General features: G+C 33.9%; 5 protein-coding genes and 1 non-coding gene across 8 annotated transcripts in view; all 6 read right to left on the reverse strand.

The window, feature by feature from the left end:
* Positions 1-2,235, reverse strand: part of LOC105126345 (cinnamoyl-CoA reductase 1-like) — a 9,502-nt gene extending 7,267 nt beyond the window's left edge. Inside the window, exons 1-4 of the mRNA XM_011027183.1 lie at positions 2,093-2,235; positions 1,662-1,831; positions 1,155-1,346; positions 728-890 (exon numbers count right to left, since the gene is read on the reverse strand). Coding sequence (XP_011025485.1) covers positions 728-890; positions 1,155-1,346; positions 1,662-1,831; positions 2,093-2,210 — 643 coding nt within the window. The 5' untranslated portion in view covers positions 2,211-2,235. The remainder of the gene's footprint in view (positions 1-727; positions 891-1,154; positions 1,347-1,661; positions 1,832-2,092) is intronic.
* A 1,882-nt stretch (positions 2,236-4,117) lies between these two features.
* On the reverse strand, positions 4,118-5,203 carry LOC105126349 (uncharacterized). The gene is made up of 3 exons (XM_011027188.1): positions 5,181-5,203; positions 4,803-4,899; positions 4,118-4,711 (listed from the first exon to the last, which is right to left on the reverse strand). The coding sequence occupies exons 2-3, from the start codon at positions 4,888-4,890 to the stop codon at positions 4,359-4,361; spliced, it is 441 nt and encodes a 146-aa protein (XP_011025490.1). The 5' UTR covers positions 4,891-4,899; positions 5,181-5,203; the 3' UTR covers positions 4,118-4,358.
* A 6,564-nt stretch (positions 5,204-11,767) lies between these two features.
* On the reverse strand, positions 11,768-14,153 carry LOC105126347 (uncharacterized). The gene is made up of 5 exons (XM_011027187.1): positions 13,740-14,153; positions 13,263-13,340; positions 12,960-13,059; positions 12,266-12,408; positions 11,768-12,090 (listed from the first exon to the last, which is right to left on the reverse strand). Exons 1-5 carry the CDS (start codon positions 14,034-14,036, stop codon positions 11,881-11,883), a joined length of 828 nt encoding a protein of 275 aa, XP_011025489.1. The 5' UTR covers positions 14,037-14,153; the 3' UTR covers positions 11,768-11,880.
* A 771-nt stretch (positions 14,154-14,924) lies between these two features.
* TRNAG-UCC (transfer RNA glycine (anticodon UCC)) lies at positions 14,925-14,996 on the reverse strand. The gene has a single exon. It is a non-coding gene; the product is annotated as a tRNA-Gly (tRNA).
* A 314-nt stretch (positions 14,997-15,310) lies between these two features.
* Positions 15,311-19,266, reverse strand: SIG4 (sigma factor 4). Of its 3 annotated transcripts, XR_842403.1 has the most exons (6): positions 18,735-19,266; positions 17,653-17,883; positions 17,439-17,579; positions 16,457-16,657; positions 16,014-16,220; positions 15,741-15,830 (listed from the first exon to the last, which is right to left on the reverse strand). XR_842403.1 is itself a non-coding variant. In XM_011027190.1 (5 exons), the coding sequence occupies exons 1-5, from the start codon at positions 19,149-19,151 to the stop codon at positions 16,146-16,148; spliced, it is 1,065 nt and encodes a 354-aa protein (XP_011025492.1). In that variant the 5' UTR covers positions 19,152-19,266; the 3' UTR covers positions 15,311-16,145. The 3 variants fall into 3 exon arrangements, 2 of the variants coding, with proteins under 2 accessions (XP_011025492.1, XP_011025491.1); XM_011027190.1 differs by having other exon boundaries at positions 15,311-16,220; XM_011027189.1 differs by lacking the exon at positions 16,014-16,220 and having other exon boundaries at positions 15,311-15,830; positions 18,735-19,263.
* Positions 19,267-20,298: 1,032 nt separating this feature from the next.
* Positions 20,299-25,420, reverse strand: LOC105126351 (50S ribosomal protein L1, chloroplastic-like). Its single transcript, XM_011027192.1, has 7 exons — positions 24,965-25,420; positions 24,345-24,524; positions 24,197-24,251; positions 22,318-22,445; positions 21,496-21,579; positions 20,944-21,069; positions 20,299-20,824 (listed from the first exon to the last, which is right to left on the reverse strand). Exons 1-7 carry the CDS (start codon positions 25,319-25,321, stop codon positions 20,687-20,689), a joined length of 1,068 nt encoding a protein of 355 aa, XP_011025494.1. The 5' UTR covers positions 25,322-25,420; the 3' UTR covers positions 20,299-20,686.
* Between the last annotated feature and the right edge of the window lie 810 nt (positions 25,421-26,230).

The raw sequence follows: 26,230 nt of genomic DNA on the forward strand, positions 1-26,230 counted from the left end.
AAAAGACATCATTCACATTGAATAATCTGCTTCTTGATAATTTGGCCAATTATCATTTTTAATCGTAAAGAAGCTTAAAGCGTGCCCAATCAAACCATGTTAAACGGGTCATCTACGAACTGTAAGATTCTAATTTCCATTGGACATTTTATATATTGTGAGTAACACATCCTTGCTTGATATAATGATGTGAAACTAGGTATTTATGCGGCAACTCTCTGCCTCTACCTAGAAGTTATTTTCAAATACACCCTATGTTATGAAGTAGTTACTTTACATCCTAGATTTCATGATATTATAATTCAGTAACAGATTTTTCAGTAAGGGAACCAAAAGCTAGCATTACCAACGAGCAATTTCATGACACATGAACTACTGTAGTTATGTCCCCTACGGATCTCTGTCCAACATTTTTCCTAAGGAGATTTTCCTAGCATTTTTGCATGCACAGCACCCATAGGGCCATATCCTTACAAATTAGAAGTTTAAGAAATGTAACTGCAAGTTAGAGTTGGATAAAACATGAAGAATACAAGGTCTAATATACAAGGTAACATATTTGAGTCAATATTGGAATGCTTTAGCCTATTGATGCAAGGATTAGGCTAGTATTTTTGTTTATTGAATCTTTGCACTAGATAAGTATAAACTCATATTTCTTAAAGGTTGCTTGAGGTATTTATGAACTTGAAAGGAAAACAGGCAACATAAAACAAGGTAAGCATACCATTTATATGGTCCAGAAACATCTCCGCAGAGGAATTAAGAGTTGGCTGTAAGAGAGGACCAATCACAAAGCCTGGATGAATTGTAACCATGTCAATTCCTTTTTCTTTTGCAAATTTCCAAGCAGCCTCCTCAGCTAAGGTCTTTGAAGCCATATACCAAAGCTGGAAAACCAAAAATAGATTGTCATAAAGAAAATGTTTAAAGATAAACTCCCTGAACATTGCCCAATAGCCATATACCAAAGCAGTGTTCACTCATTCAGTTGTATCTAACTGGATTCGGAGCTAGCTCGCTTCTCACATGTTAATTAGCCAGCCAGTGTGACACGTACAGCTGATTCTTTCATACATATAAAATCATCAAGTAAAATCACCAATATATTAAATAGAAAAACTGAACTGATAAAGCAGACAGAGGCACAGTACCTTATTTGACACACAAAACGCAGAATCTGAAAACCAAGTCTCATCCACTACCACGTCAGGGGTCAATGGCTTTCCATTGAAAGCAACCGAAGCCATGGAAGATGTTAGAATCACTCTCTTGACAGAAGGAAATTTGGCACATGACTTGAGAACGTTTAGGGTTCCCTTGACTGCAGGTTCAATCAGATCTGCCTGGAATATGGAGAATATAGAAACCATAAGGAAACATTTGATATAAACAGTTAACAAAATCAAAAAGCCATGCACGACAAATCAAAGTGGAATATCATCATCGAATAATTTATGTCATCGATGGTATCAATTTGGGTGTAACTTCGATGATTAGAAAGTAGAAAAAAACCATTGAAAGATTACCTGTGGATAAAAAAGCCATGCTCGACAAATCAAAGTGGAATATCATCGTTAAATAATTTATGTCATCGATCTGGTATCAATTTGGGTGTAACTTGGATGATTAGAGAGTAGAAAAAACCATTGAAAGATTACCTGTGGATCATTTGTCCCGAGAAATGCAGGAGAAGCCACGTGAAACACGCTTTCACATCCATCCACTACGGGATCAAAAGACCCCTCTTCAACTAAATTTGCTTTAAATAAGTGAAGTCTTTCTTTAGCTCCATCTAGACTGAGTAAGTGTTCAGTTCTCTTTGGGTCATCTACAACACATATAAACGGGATTAGTAAAGTGATTAAGGACATGAACTCCAACAAAAAAACCTCAATATTCATCAATACGTTATTAGTTGAAGCTAACTATTACTTAATTAATTATGTTGTAATCCATAGTCTTAGAATTAAATAAAAAATTATGAACAAATTGAAGAATACCAGAATATAAGTGATCACTAAAGCATATTGAACTCGAAAGAAACAAAGAAATTAAGCTGGAAAGAAAGAAAGAGATAAAGGGTACTAACTTGGGTCTCGAACAGTGGCTTTGACAGTATAACCACGGTGGAGTAAGAGCTTGACTAGCCATGAGGCAATGTAGCCTGACCCTCCTGTTACACAAACTACTTTTCCTTCTCCATTCATTTTTCAGGGTTTGCTCATTGAGTAACAACGTCAGGTATAATACATATATATAGATCACACATGCGAAACCGTGGACCTTTTGCGTACAAGTTACAATGCCAGTTGATTTTATTAACAATTTACATTAATAATTAATTAACATTAACAGTTAAAAATAAAACAACATGACTTTTTATAGATAATTAACACCGTTGTATGCTGTTTACCATGATCAAAATAGCGTTGTTTTATGTTGTGTTAACATGAAATGATATTGTTTTCTTAAATATTTTAAATAATTATTGTAAATATACATTCGATTTAATCTTTAGTGTTTGAGGATTTATTTTAAATTTTAATTCTTGTATCTATTTCTAGAAAGAGAGGTAAAAATTGAGAAGAGAGAAGATAGTGGTTCCCAGCAACTATTGCATTCCAAATTGAGAAGAGAGAAGATAGTGGTTCCCAGCAACTATTGCATTCCAAAAAGATGTCAAGAAAGTCATTGAGTGAGTTGTATCAGTTGGTATCCAAAAAATACTTATTCTTGTCTAGAAAATGGAGATTAAAAACCAAGATAAGTTTTTGTTTTAAGACTTTAAATTCAAATATAATATCATTTAAAGTGGATTGGAGTAGGTTTTTGAAGTTACAAACAAGTTTAAAAAGGCTAGTAGAATGAGTTCTTGTTTTTTTTCTTTTTTTTTAATTGAAAATGATGGGAAATCAAGTTATCAATGATGAAAAATACGTAAAAATCGGGTTATTGTTTTTTTTTTTTAAAAAAAAGAGCATGGATTCTCTTATGTTCAAGGCCTGTTTATTTATGTATTGGAAAAAAATTATTTATTTTAAATTAATATATTTTTAGTATTTTTAAATTATTTTAATGTGCTGATGTTAAAAATATTTTTTTTAAATAAAAAAAATTACTAGTATGTATTTTAATACGAAAAGTTATTTAAAAAATAACTACAACTACAACCACACTCTTAAACAAACTCTTAGTATTGCATATGATATTTAAAATATTAAAAAATATATTAAAATATTTTTTTATTTTTTAAAATTTATATATAAAAAAATGTAAAAATATATAAAATATTAATTTAAGACAAAAACAAATTAAATTTCTTACAAAAATGCTTCACTAGCAAAAACAAACGGACCCATGCAATCCTTCAAGTAATTAAATTTGTTACGGTTTTGAATTTTTTAGATTATGCAATTAATTCATATGTTTTATTTATTTATTTTTATAAACTTATTATATCGTTTCTGATATATTCCTAACGATGCATATCCTTCGGATGATGTTGATTTTTTCTTACATATAAATCTAAATATATTATTAAATATACATATGCTAGTTGTTACTTAGACCAAAAAGTGCCAAAAACACATTAAAAATAACATAACGATAAAAAAAATATCCATACCTTATGATAATTTTTATTTCAAAAGTATTGATATGCCAAGTATGGTTTTTAAAATATTTGAATAATTTTTTATTGAAATTTAAACATATATTAACTTCTTCTTTTTTTTAGTGATGACATTTTCTTCACTACAAATAACCTAAATTTAAAATATTTTTTTTAATTATTTTTCAATTCAATGTGCATAGTTTGAGATCTTTGTGTTCTTGTTGAAAATCACTTGTGACTGTTTAAAATAGATTTTGGTGTTAAAGAATTAGAAATTAATATTAAGTGTCAATGATCAAGTCTTATTAGGTTATAGTTTAAAACGTTTTGCTTTTATAATTTAAGAAATACATAGTTTTCTGAATCAATGATTTTTCAATTAATATTCATAATTCAAAAGGTTAGTTAATTCCCTCTAAATATTGAAAATATAAGTGAAATAGATAAAATAACATATTATATATATATATATATATGAAAAGTTTATTATTGAGATCGGTTTTATATCAGCCAAACCTTGACATGTGTTTTTCAGCATCATGATTTTCTTTTTAGCTGAGAAATAAAAATATATATATTAATACTTGATAAAATAAATTGAGAAATATCTCCTCATCGGGTTCTTTCCGAAGAACATGCAGTGTGAGCTTCCTCATTGGATTTCTTATCTTTTGAAGAACATGCAGTGTGAGCTTCCTCATTGGATTTCTTATCTTTTGAAGAACATGCAGTGTGAGCTTCCCTATTGCCTTCTTATCTTTCGAAGAATTTGTAGTGTCAGCTTTCGTATTGGCGTCTGATCTTTCGAAGGGTCAGCCATTTTACTGGTCTTCTCTTCCGAGGAGCTTTTAGTACTGTCATCTTTCTCTGAACTTGCAGGGTCGGATTTCTCAATTGGCTTCTCTTTTGAAGAACTTTTAGAGCCAACTTTCTTCTCGCCTTCATCCTTCCAAGGCAAGATCATCACATCCACGTTCTTCTTATGCATCCTTTTCCAGAATCTATCCGCCAAGGCTTGAGTGTCTATGGTACCAGTCATGGTGATGGTGAGCAGGTTATCCGCATTCCAGGATCGTGTAGCATTGCCCTCCATCCCTATAAACACAAGGACCCCCATCAATCAGCTCCATTAATACTGAAATATAAACCGTATATTACATGAACTACACAGACTCCATAATTTCACCTTTGGTCTCGGACAAAATTCTGTCCACTTTCTTCCTGCATCCTTCGCAATTACAGCACTTATCGATGCTCAACACAATCTTCTTCATAACTGGAGGCTTTAGCAATATAGTTCAGAGAAAAAAAACACGTTAGTGGATGAATTAAGTGTAAAAACCTGAGAACTATCGAATTGCATGCATAATGAGTGAATCGATAATTTTTTGGGTCAAAACTCGAGTTCAAACTACTTAACCAGCGAATTTATGTAAAATACTTTCAACGCTGAATAAGTTATAAATATATACTTCTCTCTTGTTGGTACTTCAGAAAAGTATATATAGGTGAGTATTGAAGTTTAAGACAAAGGGAAAGCTAGCAGTTTATATAATTTACGAACAGCTGTGCTAAACAGGGAATACTGTTCTTTGCCTGCTTGTAATAGGAAAAGGGCTTTCTTTCTTTCTTTTTCTTTTCTTCTTTCCCTGAATAGGAAATAGAAAACTAGTTAATTTCCCAAAAAAAAAGAGAAAAGAATGCAGGCAAGAGCCAGCATCCGTGCTGCATATATATACATACCATCTAAGTTTCGGTCCAGCTCACCTGATAAAATATGCTTTTGTCTCGCATCATCCTTTAAAGTGAAAAAACAAAAATTTAAAAGAGGTTTTGCTTTCTTTCTTTGTCAGCAATATCACAAAATGTATTAAACATTTGTCTCTTCAACTTCCTGAGACTGCATCCCCACCTCGGTGTGGTTGTATATTATACAGCAATTGAAGTTCTTGATATTTTCAATTTATGTTGTGTCAAAGGACAAAGGAAAATAATATCGTACGATATACCGAATTTACAAACCAATAGACCGACTAGCTTTATTTGGTTGCAAATTTTGAGATGTCTGAATTCGATTCAAATAATTTTTTAGGATGAACTAAAGAATCCATTGATAAAAGGAAAAGGATAGGAAAAAACTATGCAGGACCTAACCATGTTAAAATCTGATTCGGAATCTCCAAATCAAGGAATCATATGAAGCTAGCTCTAAAAAACAGAAAGAAATCAAAACTAACAGACAACATTTTCTAAAACTAACAGACAAGAACTGCAAATATCCATTATTGCCCCCGTATGAGTCTCAGCATCATTTGGTCATATCCTCTTACATGAGATTCTCCCTTGACCTACTTTATTGGATGATATTCAGGGGTTGCTCAGTGATCGCAAAATCACTACGAGCACCATCTTTTTTTCCAGACGCAGGAGAGCCAACATCGACATATAGGAAAGCTGTCCTTGCTTTTCTTTCAACTTCCTCCTCCTCCTCCTCCTCCTCAGCTAGTAAATGTGGTGGAGGCAGCTCCAACTCCTCTTGCTCCCATTCTTCAATGTCCAAATTGTGTATAAGATAATCCACACCTGCCATAGCTAAAGCCTCTATTGATGCTGACATGATTTTTAGCACTCAAATATCTAAAACCTCTCTTCTCCTCTGGTTTCTGGCCTTGATAATTTTTTTTCCTTGAGAATGATTAAGATTTCAAATACATTGATGGTTAGACCTGCTACATGAGGAGCATATATATAGAGAAACAAATTCTTATAGTCATAGTCATAGGCTTTGAACAGGAAAGTGGAGACAACACGATGAAGTTTAGAATAACAAGCAGAGCTACATTCTCGTGATCATCTTATTATTGACTTCGCTTCAATGTTCAACTACAAACTCCAGGTGTTTATGTTTTCTACGTACCAAAGATGTCAGGCATGATCATACAAAGTGATGAGAGCCCTCATGCAAGCGTGATCATATATAGCTGATTAACCAACATATCCTTCAAACATAAACTCTCAGAGAAAGAAAACTATTGTTTTCACGTGAATTTCGGGTATCGTTGTCTTCACGTGGATTTGGAGCTGAAGAAGCTGAAGAAACAAGGACATCATATGCCAATAATGCACAGTTAGCATATAAAAGCATAAGGTACTGAAAGCAAGAAAAATCATGGGATAATAACTGGGATTCTATATTTGTGGTCTAAGACTTGGAAAGCCTAGTTTTATTCCATAATTGCATGCGTAATGAAGCAAATGAAGTACTTGTCAAAGGGTAGACTTCATGCTCTTAAAAACTTCATTTTCTTGTGATCAGAAACTACATAAAAGCATGGGTCAATATGAAGCAAATGAAGGACTTGTCAACGGGTAGACCTCATGCTCTTAAGAACTTGATTTTCTTGTGATCAGAAGCTTTCGTAAATGATGACGAGTCCTATAATCTGCCCATGTGGAATTAAAGTTCTCTGCTACAATTGAAGTTGAACGAATCACTTCATCCGTGAGCGAGCAGGAATCTTGAAAATCAAGAACTGATGAGGGGAAAATATAGTGTATGTGTAGGAGCACAAATCCAATTATTAGACAATCTAAGAAAAGGCCCATCAATGATCTATTGTGATAGGGAAAAGATCATATGAGTGAGGGGAAAAAGAAAAAAAAAAAAAACAAGAAAAAAAGAGGAAGATATTCCTTGATTTTACAAGCAAGCCTAAAAACTTGGTGTTAACATTATAAACAAGTTTCCCTCTCAATTGAAGAAAAAAGAAAAAAGACGGTCATTAGCACAAATACCTTATAAACAAACTCTCTTTATACACTCGAATCTTCCATAGCTTGCCGCTCTCTCTCTCCTTCACAAAATCAATCATGCACCAGACCACTTGCTTCGTCCACTCCTTTTTTGTTTTCTTTTACCACTTGAATCGCCCCCAATTCAACCTTTTACAAGCGCTCATGCAAGCAAGTAGCCCATCGGACGTTTTGGGCACTCTCAGGTAAGACTGCTGTAATCTCCCTTCATGTAATCCATGCTATAATTACAAATTTATAACCAATTTTTTTTTTTTTACAATCAAAACCTTCTTGTAATTTGATTTGAGATTAATTGGCACAAAATTAAAAGTTTTATTCCAATTCTTGTTAATTTCAAGTTTGTATGATATCTAATTGCTATCTAAAAGAGCGAATCGGATGAGATTTTATTTAGATATGGATTAAATTAAAAGGCCATGAACTTTAATGTTAGAAGTTGTTTTCTTTTTAATATAATTTAGATTTAGCCTTTCTAATTTTTTTAAAGAGTAGTTTAAATAATTAACATGATATAAAATTTAACATGGATTAATTTTGTAACATGGATTTTGTTTTTAATTGTATTTTGATTGAACTTTTCTCACTTAATTGGTTAATTTGATAAAGATAGAATTAATTAAATACACTTACTTAATTTATGGATGGATCAACTCGCACATGTAAATATAATTGATTTTAGGAAAGGTTTATACTTACACACATGTTAATTTCCTTTTATGTATGTATATTTATTTGTCTATCTTTTCTTATTCTCTGAATTTGATTTGATTATTGTTCATAATTTGAAGTTTAATTTAAAAGAATTGTAAATATGGAATAAATTTTAACATGGATCCATCTTTTTATAACATATATATCTCTAGAAATCCCTAAACTTACGTTTTTTTAAAAATTATATAAAAGGTCATAATTCGCAAGAATAAACTAGATGATTTTTCCATGAATTAAATAAAATAGGCAACTTTTATGGATGGACACCTTTCAGGATGTAATATTCAATCTCCTTAATTGATTTTTAATTGATTTTTTATAGCTAGTATTTGCATTTTTTTTGTTAGCATATTCCATAGGTGAGAGAGCAACAATTTATTTCATATGCAACTACAACTCAAGGTTTGAATAAAATTATAATAAATGTCATTATAAATCACTGATAAAAATATTAAAGTGATTAAATTTTTTTAGTATATATATTCTATATATATAAATATTGGTGTTTTTTTTATAAAAATATCAACATATTTAACTTTACAAACAAATAAATTTCATTTATAAATCTATCGATAAATTTTTTGCCAATAGATTAATAGTGGAAATACCATGATTTTGAAAACTAATTTGATGGTGAACCCGGTCTAATAAGCGAGTTATAGGTCAAATAAATTAACTCGGATTAACCCTGATAAACCCAAATAAAATTAACTTGACAGATAAAGATATCTCAGAGGGCCATTTCTTTTCGGTTTTTCGTTGATGGCATCATGGCAAGGAAGAGCTCCAAAATTAGAATGAAGGGAAAAACCTGTTAAGGTTCCAAGGTAGTGTGTAGAACTCATCACTCCTGGTGTCTTGAGTAAAATATCTGAAGCTCTCCCACCAGTGCAGAGTGACAAGAGTTCTCTTGTTTTCAATAATGGAAAATGCTGATTTATATTTTAAGTTTTTTTATTTTTTTCATAACAAGAGGTGGAAATTTATGCATAAATTTTTCCATAACAAAAAATAAGAAATTTCAAGATATTTTGAAGATATAAAAACAGCATAAAAGTTTATTTTGAAAGTATGGTAAATTTATTTTTAAAAATGATTTTTATTTAAAAATATTTTTTTTTTATTTTTTAAAATTTATTTTAATATTAAAATCAAGATAATCTAAAAATATATAAAACATTAATTTAAAACTAAAAAAATTAATTTTTTTTAAAAATACAATCGAATTGCCAAACAAGAAAAAAAAAAAGGAAAAAATAATCGAGAACTCTGGATACTATTGGATAATCCACGTGTCAAATGAAAACACTCCACATGCACCCTGAAGTTCTCGAAATATATTAACGTTTCTCGTCTCATGGAAACTGCTTTTATTTTGATCTTTATTTAGCCAGTGTTTGGAAACGTGGTTGAACATGTATTTTTAAAAAATTCAATATGGTTTGTATGTTTTGGATCGTTTTGATGTGTTGATGTTAAAAATAATTTTTAAAAAATAAAAAAATATCATTAATATACATTTCGACATAAAAAATTATTTAAAAAGCAACCACTATCAAACACACTTTTACTCCATTCCCCACCGACAGTCGAAAACTCAATTCTTCACTTCATTTCCCACACAAAAAGATTAAAAACAAATCACCTTTTCGTTTACTTTCTTGCCATCCAAACACTGCATGGCCACTAGTTCATAACTAAAAAAAGAAAGGTTTGCTTAGACGTGGGCACAGTCGTACGGGAATACAATAGACATCAAAATACCATGTTTAACCTGGAGGTCATCATCGTACTAGATAGAAATAAATAGAGACGGAGATGGAGCTTACCCGACTTGCACCTCTAAAATTTATGGCAATTTATAAAGGGTCGAGAGAATTGTATCCGAGTTATAAGGTAAATAGACCTGGGTTTGTTCTGGTCAACTGGGTTCTGGATTAACCTGCCGGGTCAACTAGGTTTTACTAGGCCAGCTTCTTGGCGGGTTTTTACTTAGATCCAGACCAGTCCTAAACCCGGGTCGGCTAGGTCCCAAATCCACCCACCAGACTGATCCAAGCTTCAAAACTATAATAAATACTGACAAAGAATTCTTTCAATAAAACTATTAATTATGATAGTGAATGACATCATCTCTCTATAACAAGGCCAAACAAATAATCATTCTCTCTTAAACAAGACCAAGAAAATAATTCCTTTTTCCTTGGATATAATCTTTATTAGGTTATAAATACTTCATGAATTATTCAAGTTTCAAATTTACAATTTATTCATTTTTAATATCTTTTAGCACATATATTTTCAGAGTCTGCTTCTTTAAAATTTTATTGTATTTTCTCGCTATTAAAAAATACTTAAAAATCTAAAAGCCCTCAAATTTACTTAAAAATTTTTTTTGCAGTTATCAATCATCTGTCACCTTAATCTACTAGCTACCAATTACTAGGTAATTTAACTAAAAAAATAAATTAAATTGCTAGAGCCAAAAGAGTAATCAATTATTTAATACATAAATCTTACTCTTAAATTATTTAAATTTTTTAGAATATTATAAATATTAAAAAATCATCTCATCTCAATAATTTAAGTTGATGGGTAAAGTTTCAAGATATAATTTATTTTATTTTTTAATATAAAATTTTAAGATATAATTTATATTATTATCTAACACACCTCCCCTTAAGAAAAAACTCTTTAAATTTAAAATTGGTATAAATTTATATTATATTTAATTTAATTTTTATTAAATAAATAAAAATAATAAAATTTAAACTTATATCTATTTAATTATTAAAAATCTCATACCGACTTAGAAGATGGTGTCAGCTCGGCTTTGACTTGGGCATTGACAACACTCCCCCATGAAGCATTGGTTGGGTGCTTCACTACTGCTTTCTTCAAACTTCTACTTGCCACCTGCTGCGGCCATTTTCTTTAAATCCTTCTGCTGCTGCACTGTTTCAATCTTCACCTTCAATTCCCAGATCAAAACTTGGCCGACTCCTGCAGTGCCAGGATTGAACTGAGGCTGTGGGGATCCAAGAAGAGAACAAGAATCTGTGCTCGTAACTGGAAACGCTCTAGTTTCAAACCCAAGAATAACAAGCTTAAAATAACCAGGTATTTGAGAGCCTCTCTTTCTCTTACTTTCTAGTAAAAAATGCAAAAATAGTTGTCACTCTTGTGTACAAGTAAACAAATCCTGAAGAACCTGTTCAATGACATTAAACTCTTGCAAAGCACGGTAAGCTCTCCCAAAGAAACTTCTTGTAATTTATAAGATGAAAAATTGCGATATAATTGAGAAGTGATTCATTTAATTCATAACGTACCTTTCTTTTGGTTCCCTAGTTATTTTCCCTCTTGGATTTTAGTGTTCTTCTCGTGTCTCCCAAACTTCGCTTTTCCCTCCTGTTTAGCTTTCATACATGGGCACTGGAGGGGTCCGTGCACAACAGCAACCTTTATATTGTTTATCCAGGTGTTGAATCTACATGGTTGCTTTTATTACATGCGACGCCGTTAGTCTAATGTGTACACCACACACCGTCCAGAATCACAGTCGCGATAATTGCAGCAGGTTGTAGCATTCATCACATCTATGGCGATTTGAGATTGTCTACGAACTCTGAACGATAAATAGAATTCATTCTCAGGAAGATGTTTTTGTTTCTTTTTGTGAAATATACTCTGAAGATGTTTTTAATTACATTATATGCAACATAGGTCAGGAATTTCTATTCTGACTTGTGCAGGTTTGAAAGGATGTACAAAGAAGCAGACGATAAGAAAATACAAACAGAATAGCTTAGTAGATCTACACCAGTGGCTATCGTCACCATCTTGCTCCTCTCAAACATCTTTACTAAAAGAATCATGACAATAACATGTCCCACTTTTGTCTTCAGTTCATCGAGTGAGCTGATTTTCATCCATTTTGGCCTTTCCTATAAACCAAGAAAAAGCATTTAATTTTTGTTATGTAACTTAAAAAATTAGAAGAGCAAAGAAAAAGATTAATGAATTGTGGAGCTCGATGGATTCTCCTGCAGAAATAATACACCCAAGTGCTGATATATTGGCAAGAGAATAAGAGAATGTTTTGCAAGTTTATATATCAACCTTCAAGGCAAACATTCCAAACAAGGATGAGCCTTTCAGGGCACGATCAACACTAGCAGGAGCATCAGGAGGAACATTGCAGATGAATAATCCATATAAGCCCATGCCAAATATAAGCATCACAGTCCCAGCAAGATAAACATCTGCACAGAACGCATTACATTAGGATACAAGTTTAACTACAACAGAAATTCCAAGGCAAATGAATTATTTGGAGATGCCAGACAAGTGCTCATGTACGAAACAGCATAATATCATGTGTGATGACATGTACATTAAGAAAGCATGCACAGCATAGTGTTTTGTACTATCTTACCATTGCAGTTGTTATTGCTCTTAGTTTTATATGTAATTGAGTTCAGCAGACATAATTTCTGAACTCCTGTGATAACTAATAATTAAGTTAAAACAGTGGAAGCGGGAAGTTGGATGTAACATTGTAAACTGAAAACTATTTCGATACGGTGACATTCTGCTGAATGAGACAGAATTGAGATGCATAGAAGTAGTGAAGTTCACTTCTGTTTCTCATAACTGTCATCGAAATGTTATAGACTAAAAATTCCTTTATTCACAGTTTCATCGTAAGTAGCACAATGACTTTTTCGTGGTGGATAAAAATAGAGGTCTCGTGTGAGGAGTGACATTAAGGGATAATTCATGTAAAAGCTTCCAAAAAATCAGAACATCTCACCAATAGCTTCAACTAATCGTAGAACCATCTTTCCTGTATGAATTCCTTTGACACAGCTTGTCCAATAAACTCTGTAAGCATCAATAATGTAAACACAGCCCTGAAAAGATTATAAGTAGTGAGTGTTTGGGTGTAGTTTTAGGCTATCGTGAAGAACTATACTTCGCTCATAATCCATTATAAAACACTCTAAACTCCTCTGATTAAGATAGTAAACCTCCACTACACATTCTTCCAAATAATACAACTCTTATGCTTTAAGATTTCACAACATTTCAATGGATGAAGGGTAATAGAAATTACATTTAGAAAGCACAAGAGGGAACCAGCAAGTGAGCCTACTACAGCAAGAAGCGCCAAGAAGCGAAAGTCAAAAATTGCCTGTTTAATAATAATGGACATGAAAAAGAAGAGCACTGTTAGACTTGATTGTGTCTAAAGAAAGACGAAAAAAAATCTTGAGATATTGAAGAAATGAGGAGCTAATGAAGACCATCAAGACCAGAATTACAATTCCAAGTGCTTTGAGCAGTATTAGAATGTTAAATTTGCCTATAACTACATAGCATACAAGCAGAAATCCCTTCATTACTTATGACTTTTGAATCAATTTGGCCCAACAACTGCATAAATCACAGAAAAAGGCATTCAAGTAATATCTTTAAAAAAACTGAACTTTCCATGTCTAAGAACAAATGAAAAAGGATAAATTATGCAGTGAAAGAAAACAAATTCCAGCAAGACAAGCAAAAAAAAAAGATTGGATTTTGTTATTTTTACCCTCTCAATGTTTGACTCAGTGGAACGAAGGAACCGAACAACTCGGTTGGCAGATGGATTAGCAAGGGCGTAGTTGAAGCCTGAATCAGGAGGAGGTCTAGATGACTCAACCAAAGGCTTTGATGGGTGGTGGTTCTTAGAGGAAACTGGTGGTGGTGGCGGTGGTGGTGATTCAGGGGAAGGTGGTCTTAAAGTAGCCAAGGGACAGAAAAGTCGCCTCTTAAAGTTTAAAGGGCGGGGGATTTGGGCAGTTGATATAGAGAGTGGAGATGTGGAGATGGAAGCAAAAAGAGCCATTTATTGAAGAAAGCCACAGAGAGAGAGAGAGGCAGAGTTTACTGATCCTCGGCAGTGCAAGTGTTCGTTGGAAGCTCAGATTTTTTTTGTAAGTGAGTGGTCAAGTGGGTGTTGGATTTTTTTGAACAACTGTGAAGGATGTAGATTTGTAATTACATGCAAACAGTGGAGGACGCTGGACCGGACTGGACTCTAATTGTCAGCTCAGCACATCCGTTCATTTCACAATGGACTTTTCCGAATTTCTATTACAGAAGACAGGAACGAGTCTACACAGACAGGTTGCCTTTTTTTTTTTTTTTACTTTCAGTTTTTAATTTTAAACCAAAATACAGGGCACCCAAAGAAAAAAGAAAAATTGCTTTTAAACATTTTTGTTAAAGGGAAATTGCAGCTCAATGGGCCTTTTTAAAATAAAAAAATTAATAATAATAAGATCATATGTATGTATGTATTTTCTCTACAATACTGTGTGCTAGACTGCTAGTTATGACTCATATATCAATCTACCCCAAAATATTGTCACCTCACTTGGATTCGTGGCCTTGAAAGGAAACCTTTCCAATTTCTTCTTCTTTTTCCCCTTTCAAATCCTTATTTCCCTGCCTTCTCAGAAAAAGAGGATTCCCTTTTACCTTACAAAGTCCAAACGGGCCCTGGAAATAACCCTGTTGGCTTGATTTTTTATGTGCTTTTTCTAAGCATCCCGTCGGTTTTATCCCTCAACTTACTTCCATAGGCTGATTGCAATTGTGCCCAGCTATTCCAGGGCCATAATTTAGTTCAGTTGCTGCTAGCTTTTTCAACATTTTGAAATGGGAAATTGTTTCAGGACAGGAGGTAAGATGATTGGTTATTTGCAAAAAAAAAAAAAAACAATGGAGAGATTGCGTTTGCCGGGAGTCGAACACGGGCCTATTGCTTGGAAGGCAATTATACTAACCGTTGGACTACAAACGCTTGTTGCTTGCTGAGTATAAATATTATTAATCTAACACAACAAAGTTGCTTGCTGGGTATAAATATTATTAATCTAACACAACAAACCAGGCTGCTTATATAGAGGACCGACATGTAGCATATCACAAGTGGTCCCTGTGATGCGAATCATGAAATGCCGCGGCAGGAGCTTTTAGACGTGCTTGGAAGCTGGCTCTGCCGACAAATCTATCTAGCTAGCATCTTCAATCAGCTGCTGTCAAATAATTGAGCTACTGTATAGTTGCTAATGGTTACAGCACCGCAAACTTTTAGACCCCGCAAAAAAAGGAGTGGAAAGGAGGAAATCTAGCTTAATCTCCCATATATGAGACAGTCGACATGATATACAGTTACATTTCATCTCTAATGGTAAATGATCATGTCATTGAAAGAATATGAACAGTCATATGTCTCGTTCCTAGCAGATATTTGCTTAAATATTTAATACATGGAAAAAAAATGCACAAATCTTTCTGCCTTTGCTCTTTCAAATTTATCTTCACAGGTTCTACTTTTGAAAAATGGACTCTTCTATACAGCGTATGCCTTCAAAGGCTCCACTATTCTTTTATGTCTTAATTTTGATAGTGCAGTGCAAATAATCTGTCGAACCCTCTCCCTTGACAGCTTCACGAGTCTTCCTATTTCCTCACAGGACTGCGGCGTCTGTCCATTTAGCCCGAAGTGTAATCTCAGTATATGTGCTTCTCTTTCTGTAAGCACTGTCTGGAATAGTTTCTCCAACTCTTGCTTCAACAACTCTCTTTTAACCATGTTTTCAGGTATTGTTTCATCCGGCCCTGGAATGATCTCCTGCCACATAAGTCAATTGAATTTAAGATTAGTTTATTGTATAAAACAGATTCTTATTGTCTCCTGTGACTGCAGATCCCAGACTGAAGTGAGTTTTTAGCAAACCTATCAGGATTCTAGGCATGTTTCCTAGAATAAGGAATCATCTCAAATCAAGCATGCTCTGCATGGAATGCATTTGACATTTTTCAGTAGTAATATCGTTTATGGGTTGAGCCATGTTCAAGATTTGTTTGAAGCCAACACTTGCCCTGACTTCACAAAAGGATCGGTCTCGTAAATTCAAGAGCCTCATAAAATTTGTCATGTCCCTTTTCATTTTTGCAGGTAGCCTTTAAATGGGGGAGGTGTTCCCTCATATTTCAGTACAAAATCCAACTGCTTATCTGCCTAGTAATTCAAGAAAACTCATAAAAGGTGTGATTTGGACAGACTCGTGAACTTTGGCCTTGGAGCTAAAACAACCCATGATTCTGACTTGCTTCAGAAGATAAATGACCACACTTCAACTAACATGATCACCCTTGATCAATCGACCACTAAAGTGAATTTCAATTTACAAATTTAAGAAGCCAGTGTCAAGTTTTCATTGATATTGAAATTTAAAAACCAAAGAGTATTAATACCTGGAGTGTCAAGCTATTTTGACCCAATACTGCTTGATCCAATGAAATTGGGGATCTACCCCTCTCAAAACCAAGCCTCACCGTGGAAACTTTCATGTTGAGCACTTCGGCAATCTCATCATAGGATGGTGACCGCCTTAATTTGTTACTCAAATCATTGTTAGCTCCTGCAATTTTTGCCACCAGCATCCACCATCTTCTCTACACATATCAAGCTAATCATACATACTAATTACCAGCTTATCTCCTGAAAATCATTCTACTCCACATTAAAGCAATAGGAAACAAATTGACATTTTTGAAAGATGAAAGTTCATCATAGGATCTTAAACTAATTAGAACACTCTGTGAGCAAGATGCCATATCAATCTGCATGAACAATGGCCATGTATGTCAATGCCAATCTTCTAACCTACTGGACAAATACTCGTAAGCCTGTAAGAAAGGATGAGGGGAAAAGGAGTCACATTATAATACACCTGAAGTTGCAAGGACAATGGATCATCATGCTTGTAAGATCTTAAACCATGAAGACTTGAAGCACCAATTTACATTACTAATTTGAAAAACAGAAAGAAAAAAAGGATGTCCTCTTAGAGTGCAACTCAGGCAGGAAGTGAGACTAGGTATTCTAGATCCAACTCTTCTCTAAAATCATAGCAAAAATGAAACATTTGCTTTTAAATGGCAGTATTACACTGTGAAATCATATTTATGAGACTGGAAAGAAATTCCAATGTCTTATTCATTCATCTATTTTTATCTCCATATATTTATGCAGGCATATTAACCTTGCAAGTGGCAAGTTAATGCCACTTCAAGAGTACAATATCCTAATCTGTCTCTAGAGACTCTCAAAGAAAACTTCTCGATGGTTAGAATTTAGATCATCTCCAACTGAATGGAGTGCTTGGAGATTTCCTTGAATACAAATGAGGAATCACTGGTCAAGGAGCAAGAAATTACTAATGTTGGTCCTCACCGGTAATCTAACCATTCTAGTGTTGTTTGATATTGCTGTAAGGATGGCTTCTTTAATCCACCAGTAAACATATGTTGATAGCTTATATCCTCTCTGTGGATCAAATCTCTCTGCCCCTCGAAGGAGGCCAATGCTCCCTTCCTGCTACATAGAAATCTTGTTTATTAGCACACCATTGGAAGGAAATTAAAGTGGACCTACTGGTATTAAGAACCTGAATAAGGTCTTGTAGGCTCAATCCTTTGTCCTGATAACTTGTGGCAATGGAGACAACAAGCCTGCGGTAGCTGCGAATTATCTTTTCTCGTGATTCTCTTCCCTTACACAATACATTATCTACAGTATTCTTTTCCATCCGTAGGGCCTTGGCCAACTGCTTTGATGTTGGATCAAGCTCTTGAACATCTCCAATTCTTCTTCTTGCTGCTTCTATTCTTGCTTCATGCTGTTAATTTCAAGAAATTGGATATTTGAGATGATAAATTTGAAATGAGCAAGAAAAGCTGATAACAAACGGAGAACTGAGAATAAGATTTTCAGCATTAGACATCTCTGCTTTAGGTATCTAAAATTTCAATCAAACCGATAAACTATGGAAGCTCCTTGATATTACTTGGAAGAAGAACCGGCCAAATGAACTATGGTATGCACATATTCAGGTAAAGTAGAAGCAGGCAGCCATTAACCAAGAAGAAGATTATGCAGTAGAATTTGGCAGTCAAGACTAGTTTTAATGTGAACTGATTCGATGAAAGAGCATAAACATATTAAAATAGCCTGATGTTTTTAGTCCATTGCTTTATAGTTTCCAGGGTTCATAGTGACAACAGTACACTTGCTAATTTGTTATCAGCAGTCTCATGTGGTCTCCATCATAATTTCACTACCAACTAAACAAACCGGCCATCAGGCTCCGAGGCCCATCGGTAGCATATGGTAGAATCAGATAGACAGGGTTCATAATTTGATGAAATTGGACGAGTACGGAGAGTTTGATGGCATTTCTTTGGTTGCTCAACTACAGCAGAAAATTCTCTTTCATAATGTGATAATAATCAGATTTTAATTCAATACCTGAATGGATGGTTCAATTCCCTATAGCAAGTTGAACTTAACCTTGAACTGAACAGAGTAGCCATTCATACTCTGCCAAATTACCTTTTGAATACTTGGCGATTGCTTTTGCCCTTCATTGTTGACATATAATTCTAAGAAATACAGCTAAACAATAAAACCTATTGAACCGAGCATTCAATTGTCCAAATACAAAGAACAAAGAAATCACTTTAAACATACCTTGAGACACATGGAAAACTCTGCTTCCTCTTTTGGGCTCAAGTACCCTCTCTTCACAGACTCAAGAATCACTCTCCTGTATTCATGACCAACATCCCTCTCCCCATCATCTACAACCAAAGACTGTGCAAGCCCTTTTCTTCTTTTCCTCCTCTTCCTCCTCCTCGCTTTTAGACCACCATTATCGCTTTCTCCATCAAACAAAACCTCCCCTCCAGTCCAAGAACTCAATGCCACAGCCTCGGTTGCATTTTCAATGTCGAGTTCTGCTTCATTGGAGATTGAAGATACACCAAGCTTAAAGGAGGGAGGAGAAGAGGTTGGTGGTGGTGATTGATGAGAGAGGGGATGTTTGAGAGATGGGATAGCTGAGAATATGGTTGTGGATGATGAGCATATGGTGGTGATGATAGCCATGAAAAAAAAGGGGGGATGTGTGCGTTTGACAAATCATCTGTTTCTTGATAACTTAAAGTAGGACAGAGGTTCTAAACCAAGAATGGGGGGGCTGACAACTTCTCGTAGATATTTGTTTCTTGATATCTTTCAACCATGCTTGTCTTCTTATAAAAGACAATGTACTTCACTCCTTTTCTTTTCTTTAGAAAATTTGAAGATTTTTCTCATGTTTTCTATGGTAAACTAGTTGCAACGGATCTGTTCCAGCTTTCCACAGTCATTTTGGATTTTTTATTAATATGAAAAGTTTCAAGCTGCATTAAATTAAAATTTTGATACAGTCAGTTGTTTTCGTGATTATTTCCAATGATCAATAATATAATATCACTTAAGTTTACATCGTCACGGATTCTGATTTAATATTTTAATAATATATATATATATATTATTTAGAGATATTTATTATTAAAACCATCTCCACTCATATATTACATGCATTAGTATTATTACTTATTAGTTATCGATAATATAGTATATTTGTAAAATTCATACCGGTCCAGCAAGCCGATCATGAACCCAGCCTCCTTGAGAACTGAACCGGTTTGAATTGAAAAGAAAATAAAAGGATTATAAAAAAGAAAAAAACTTTATACTCAAGTAAAGATTATTCCACTCAAAACCTGACTGACTTAGTGAGTTTTTTATTTAAAAAAATATTAAAATGGTGTTGCTTTGACATCATCAGCTGAAGTCAACTCTCTTATCTTGTTTTCTTCTACTGCATCGGGTTTTACAACTGAAAGTATTTGTGATTACTTTAAAAATATATATTATTATTTCAAAAAGTGGTTTGCAAATTTTAAAACATATAAAAAAATATTTTTTTATTTTTTAAAATCAATGCATTAAAAAAATTCAAAAAATATAAAAATTTAATTTTTAACAAAAAAAATTAATTTATTTTGAAAATACAATTTAGTACACATTTCCAAACAGGCTATTAATATATTAAATCAAGGAAAGTGGGTTCCCGTGCATTTCAATATCTTTGCATTCTATGCTATCCGAGATAAAATCGATGTTCAAATGTTACTGTTGATATATTTCGTTCTTGGGATCAATTAGAATTCGACTGAATATGCAGTTGCTAATCGAACATTCAAAGAAACAAATTAAACGCTCGAGATAGAAATAAAAAGAGATTGCTAATTAGCATTCTCATCAGTGCAGCTACAGCATTCAAGAAATCCTGCCACAGAAAACGGGGAAAACAGTGGCATAAATGCTTAACCTTGTGCCTCGGTAAGAACTAGCAATTTGAAATGCCCTGCGAGAGCCAAAAGCTGATGATAATTAAATATAAAGATATTGACCATCATTGTCATAAAAGATTTCCCGAGTCTGCAGAGGAAGACCATGCAACATGTATGTCAATTTCATCCAAGGCAACAATCAAGGTCACCTCTCTTCATCCTATCTCACCTAACATCTTTACTGAACGCTGGCAAGCTCGGAAAGAGATACTTGACATCATTTACAGGAGTTAGTTGCATTCAAACATTCGACGGAAGCTTGTATTCGAGCATCTCCCTTGTATTTAACCGAATGGAAGGTCCCATTGATGAGCATATATGCGCGCTTTTCCAGTACACTCCCTTTGCACCTGATGGCTTGTTTGCTTCTGCTGATTTCTGCACATTAAGATGGCATGTGATTAATGATATGAAAACCATCATGGCATCCGCGAAGCCCAAAAGAATAAGGAAATGCACATGTATAAGGTGAAAGGAGGGTCAATTTTGGAACATACTACAGCAGCTAGCAAGTTTACAAGGAGGTCTTCCTCTGAGAAATCAGCTTTCCCGAAAGGTATGTGAACAATCCCAGTTTTATCTGCTCTGTACTCAACTTTCCCCTTTTTGAATTCAGCTATTGCCTGAAATGCATTTGATCAATCCATTTCATTAAGCAAGATAATAATTGGTAGCGGCCACATCATAGGTTCTACTAAAAATCTGTATAATGAAATACAATCACTCAATGCATTAAGTTCTACTCTTTGTCTGTTGGTGCATGCTTAACACTCACAATGGTGATAAGAGTGCAACTATATTTTTGCAGTATTTGGTAAGTTTATATATGTCCAATTACAGGCTAAATGTAGAATGACTGAGTAAACTCTACTGTATCATTTCTGATTTGTTTCGATTATTCCTTTTGCATCTCATGAGATGCATGCTTTCACAAGAACTTGTATCCAATGGAATGTGTAGGAGGATGCTACGAAAAACCACTTGAAGGCTGAGAAAATGATAAATCCAACTCAGAGGGTGGGGTAGGGGGTTGGGGACGAGGCCATTACCTGAGGTATGTCAGTTGTAACAGTACCAGCTTTTGGGTTTGGCATGAGTCCTCGTGGTCCTAGAATCTTACCTAAGCTGGCAACCTGATGCAAGGAACAAAGTGATACAAGTATAAGACAGTATTATTTGTCTGATCGGTCAAAGTGTACAGCGCAGAACCATAATCACATCATAAATTGAAACAGTTCCAAGTGGGAGTGTCCTTTTTACATAACTTAGGAGCAACAACCATGATGCATTTTCTAAGCTTAAATCCCCAAACTAACTGTAGTCCATACAACCAAAAAAGACATTTTTCTTGAATATAGCAGAATCAATTGTTGATAAAGAGGTATGATAATAAAATCAAATCCAACTGTAAATTCAAAGCTGTCAATGACAACTGACCAGCATGACTTCCACTTGCTAGCACGTTGTTAGTGATGCTATAAGTGCATCCAAAAATTTTGTAGAGAGAAAACTGTTACATCCTTCATTAAACAACACATTTTACTCCAAAACCATACATTAAAAGGCTGCATAATATAACATATAACTTAATATCATTTTGACGACCCAAGTGACAAACAAATACTTCCCTTTCTATTTTTTTTGTCATTTTGTTGGGGGGGATGGGGTTGGAGAAGAATATGCTTGAAAGCATCTCAAAACAAAGATTTGAATATAGGAAGAAGATAAAATAGTTAGATTTTCAAATTTACTGGTCCCTCAAACATATTTACACAGGATTGAGGAATTGTATCTTACAGATATTATGAATTCAGTGCACATGCATGGATGCCATTAAAATATTAAACAATGAAAAGATAGCAAAGCAACACCTTAGGCATCATATCCGGAGATGCAATTAATTTATCAAACTGCATAAATCCTCCCTTTATTTGTTGTATCAGGTCCTCACCACCAACCAAATCTGCTCCTGCATTTTTTGCTTCATCGAACTTTTCACCTGCAAATCTCTGCCTCACATTATGATTATTTCAAGGGGAAGGGGAGGGGGGTTATGACTGGTACAAAGGATCTAAAAATATTAATTTCACAGTAAATAACAACATAAAATTGATAATCATCTGGACTTACTCTGGATGAACATACAAGACAGAAAAATGAGCTAGTTTTTGGTGTGATGTGAAAGAAGAAAATTAACTCTTGTTTTCCAGAGGAGATAGACAGAGAGAGAGACATGGCATGTTCAAGGGACAGATGGTATAACAATTAACTAAAAGCAGAACCCTGAAATAATTAACAGTCAGAACAATAGCTGGACATCTGAAACTCCATATTACAATTTCCAGAAATTCAGGATGCTCTAAACTTTCACTGCATGGAAGATATTGTAAAAGCTCAAACTTTCTCTCCTCTCTTCAAAGACCACACCCCCAGCAATCACCCCTCAACTCTCTTTCTTCCATGGACTCAAATAACAAAAGTAAAAACACCCTCTTCGACAGGAGTTTGAAGAATCTAAGTTAAATAGACCTGAGAGAAGCAATCTTGCCAGCCATGGAAATCTACTGAATAGGCAGGATTCAAGTTTTAATAGCATGCGGCACATTTACTAGTTAAGAACCACCGCAACTTAGAGTAGGAAAGTCTACAATCAATACCAAACAAAACCACCAAATAAGCGAAGAAGCATCCCTGGGGAAGACTTCTTGCCAGATGAGTGTTTCTTCTTTCTTCAGATTTATTATCAAGACAGCATCCCTGGCCAGATGAGTGTTTCTTCTTTCTTCAGATCATGAAACCGTCAAGTATGAAAGAAAAAATTCTAGAAAAGGGAACAACCTCTCCAAACACCAACTACCGCGCAAACCATTCAACAAAATTCCCAGTGAAGCAAAACCTCCACTGGAACCTCCAGAAACCACCTTTTCCCAACAACTATATGCCCATGTCAATAAACACCTAAACCCAAATTTTTATATGGAAGACTACACAACAAGAAAAACTTCTCAAAAGTTAATCAACTTAATATTTCACATAAAATTGCACTTGACTTTGATATTTCACATAAATTGGCACTATAGCGGCACAACCACATCCATCACCCAATTACCTCGAAAAGAAGAAAGAAAGAAAACAGAACAGGAACCCAGCACAACCATTCAATCATTTCCCTAATCAGACCTAACACCCCTTCTTATCTTCAAGTTTGCACCTGGGAGGAATAACTATAACTCAAATATCAAACATGTTTTGGGACAGCATACTTTCTTTGAACACTGGCATATATTTGAATCCTATAGATACAGCTACCAATTTTCATATAACAACAGTCCAGTTGTGCATCACAATCCACAGGCTTTGTATTTAAACTCTTTAGTCCAGGCATGCATTAAAATTGTTATGGCTCTTTCAACCAATGACCAATAAATAATTGGAACAACTTTCAGCCTATAATGAACTCCAATGGGATAATAAAATAATACAACAAAAATGTCGTTGCAAGGTTGACCCTCATTTATGTCTGTCTGTATCTATCATCCCTGGAGCTATTGATCCAGATTGTCTTCTGTAAGATACCACCAATCCACAAACTGATTTATTTATTTTTTAGTTGCACAAAGTCTCTCCTCAATGTTCATGTTTTCCACAAATTAGAAGATAAAGAACTGAATCTGATTAACAATAACAGCTTGTTTTCTAAATACACAAACTCATATTTGGTCAAGTCTGAAAATTAAATAGAGCAATTACCTTGGGTGAGCACTGCAACTTTAACAGTTTGTCCTGTTCCCTTGGGCAAATTTACCTACGCAGAGAGTGAGGAGGGGGGGAACGAAATTTTAACGGTTGTTTAAGCCATGTGTATAACTTTTTATAATCCATGAAAGTTATAACTCACTGTTGCTCTCAGCTGTTGGTCGTTATATTTGGGATCGATGTTAAGACGAAAATGAGCTTCAACACTTTCAACAAACTTTGCGCTTGCTGTTTTCTTTAGCATAGATATTGCTGTCCCCAGGTCGTACTCCTTTTTTGTTTCCCTCAATTTTTGAATTTCCAAGAATCTCTTAGACCTTGTCTGGCATTTCCAATAAAAGGATAGAAAGCTGAATTCTAGCAACATAATAATCTTGAAAAATGACAAAAAGTATGCGATTGAAACTCAAACCAAGTGAATAGTCGGACTATGCCAACTCTATAATCTATTCAACAATTTGTTAGACTAGAGTTCAGTAGAAGCTAAATCCAGTAAAAACCAGTAGTCTCACTTTCTTCATAGTGAATTACTTCTACCACTAAAAAAAATATTCAAAATAGTAACTAAAACTTAAATCAATTCTTCAAATCAATCAATCAATCAAAAATCAAAATTCTCAGTCTCTCTTCCAAAGCAATAACTTTTAAGCACATAACCTGCTAAATTCTTAACCCAAAGCGCAAACCCTCCAAACCCACGTATAAAATCACCCTAAAAAGCCAAAACTCATTGACAAAACATGCAAACAAGAACACACGTACTCTGTCTCTCTTTAAAGGAAACAAAGCCTTCCCTTTCTTAGGCTTAGTAGGAGTAACTGTAGCAGTTGCCACACCACCTTCTTCTCCCTCTGTCTCTTCCACCTCCTCACCCGCCTCCGCCCCTGCAGCCAAAGCAGCAGCCAAAACCACTCTGCAAGGTCTAGACTTTGCCTCTGTTTGGCTATAAAATTTGATCCTATTGCTTGATTTTCTGTCTGGGATCAATGGGCAGACAGAGAAAATTTTGGGCTTAAAAGAAAGGAGAGAAGGGGTTAGGTCTTGTGGGTGTAGTGTGGAGGTGGCATACGTTAGCATGAAGGAAGATGTTGTAGAAGTACATGTTGTTGTCGTTGCCATTGTTGATTTTGTTTAAGCTCTCTGTGTCTTCCTCTCTGTAGGGAGTGAAGCTCTGTTCGCTTATCTGCTTTGCTGTCTATCCATAACATTAAAAAAAATAAAAAACGATAGGAGGTTTTTAGGGTATGGGAGACCCTTTTTTTTCTTTTTTCTTTTTTCTTTTTTCTTTTTTGAGTGACACGAAATGATTCTAGAATTTTTTTAAAAAAAAAATTATTATCTAACAAACTAAAACGGTTTAGTCTTGTGCTATAAATTACATAGTATATTTTATAGGGGAAAATTGAGTTATTTTTTATGTTTTTTTAATAAATATTTTTTTATTTAATTTATTTTTTTAATATTAATTTATTTCTATTTAGTTATTAAATTTTTATAATATAAATTCAGGATTTTACGAGTTTACTTGAATTTTTTTCTGATTTTTTAATTAATTTTTTTGTTTAATTTAATTTATTAATATTAAATTTTTTTCTATTTAGTTATCAAATTTTTATCATATAAATTTTGGGTTTAACAGATTAACATAGTTAATTTTGGGTTAACTCATAAAAAAATATTATTTAATTATCAAACTTTCATGACATAAATTTCAGGTATGATCAATTAACCCAATTAATTTAAATTTTTTTTATTAGTTTTTTTTATGTGGGCTTTTTATTCTTTGTTTTTTCTTCTAAATTAATTTTTTTGTTTAGTGTTTTTTTGTTTTTGTTTTTTAATTAATTTTTAAAAATTTAGTTTGTTAATATTAATTTATTTATATTTAGTTATCAAACTTTCATAACACGGATTCCTGATTTGACGGGTTAACCTAGTATGACAGGTTAACTCAATTAATTTAAATTTATTTCCTTTTTCTTTATTGGTTTTTTTCTTTGTGTAGGATTTTTTCATTATTTTTTGTTT

This window comes from Populus euphratica, unplaced genomic scaffold, assembly GCF_000495115.2.
Source record: "Populus euphratica unplaced genomic scaffold, PopEup_1.0 scaffold78.1, whole genome shotgun sequence".
NCBI lineage: Eukaryota > Viridiplantae > Streptophyta > Magnoliopsida > Malpighiales > Salicaceae > Populus > Populus euphratica.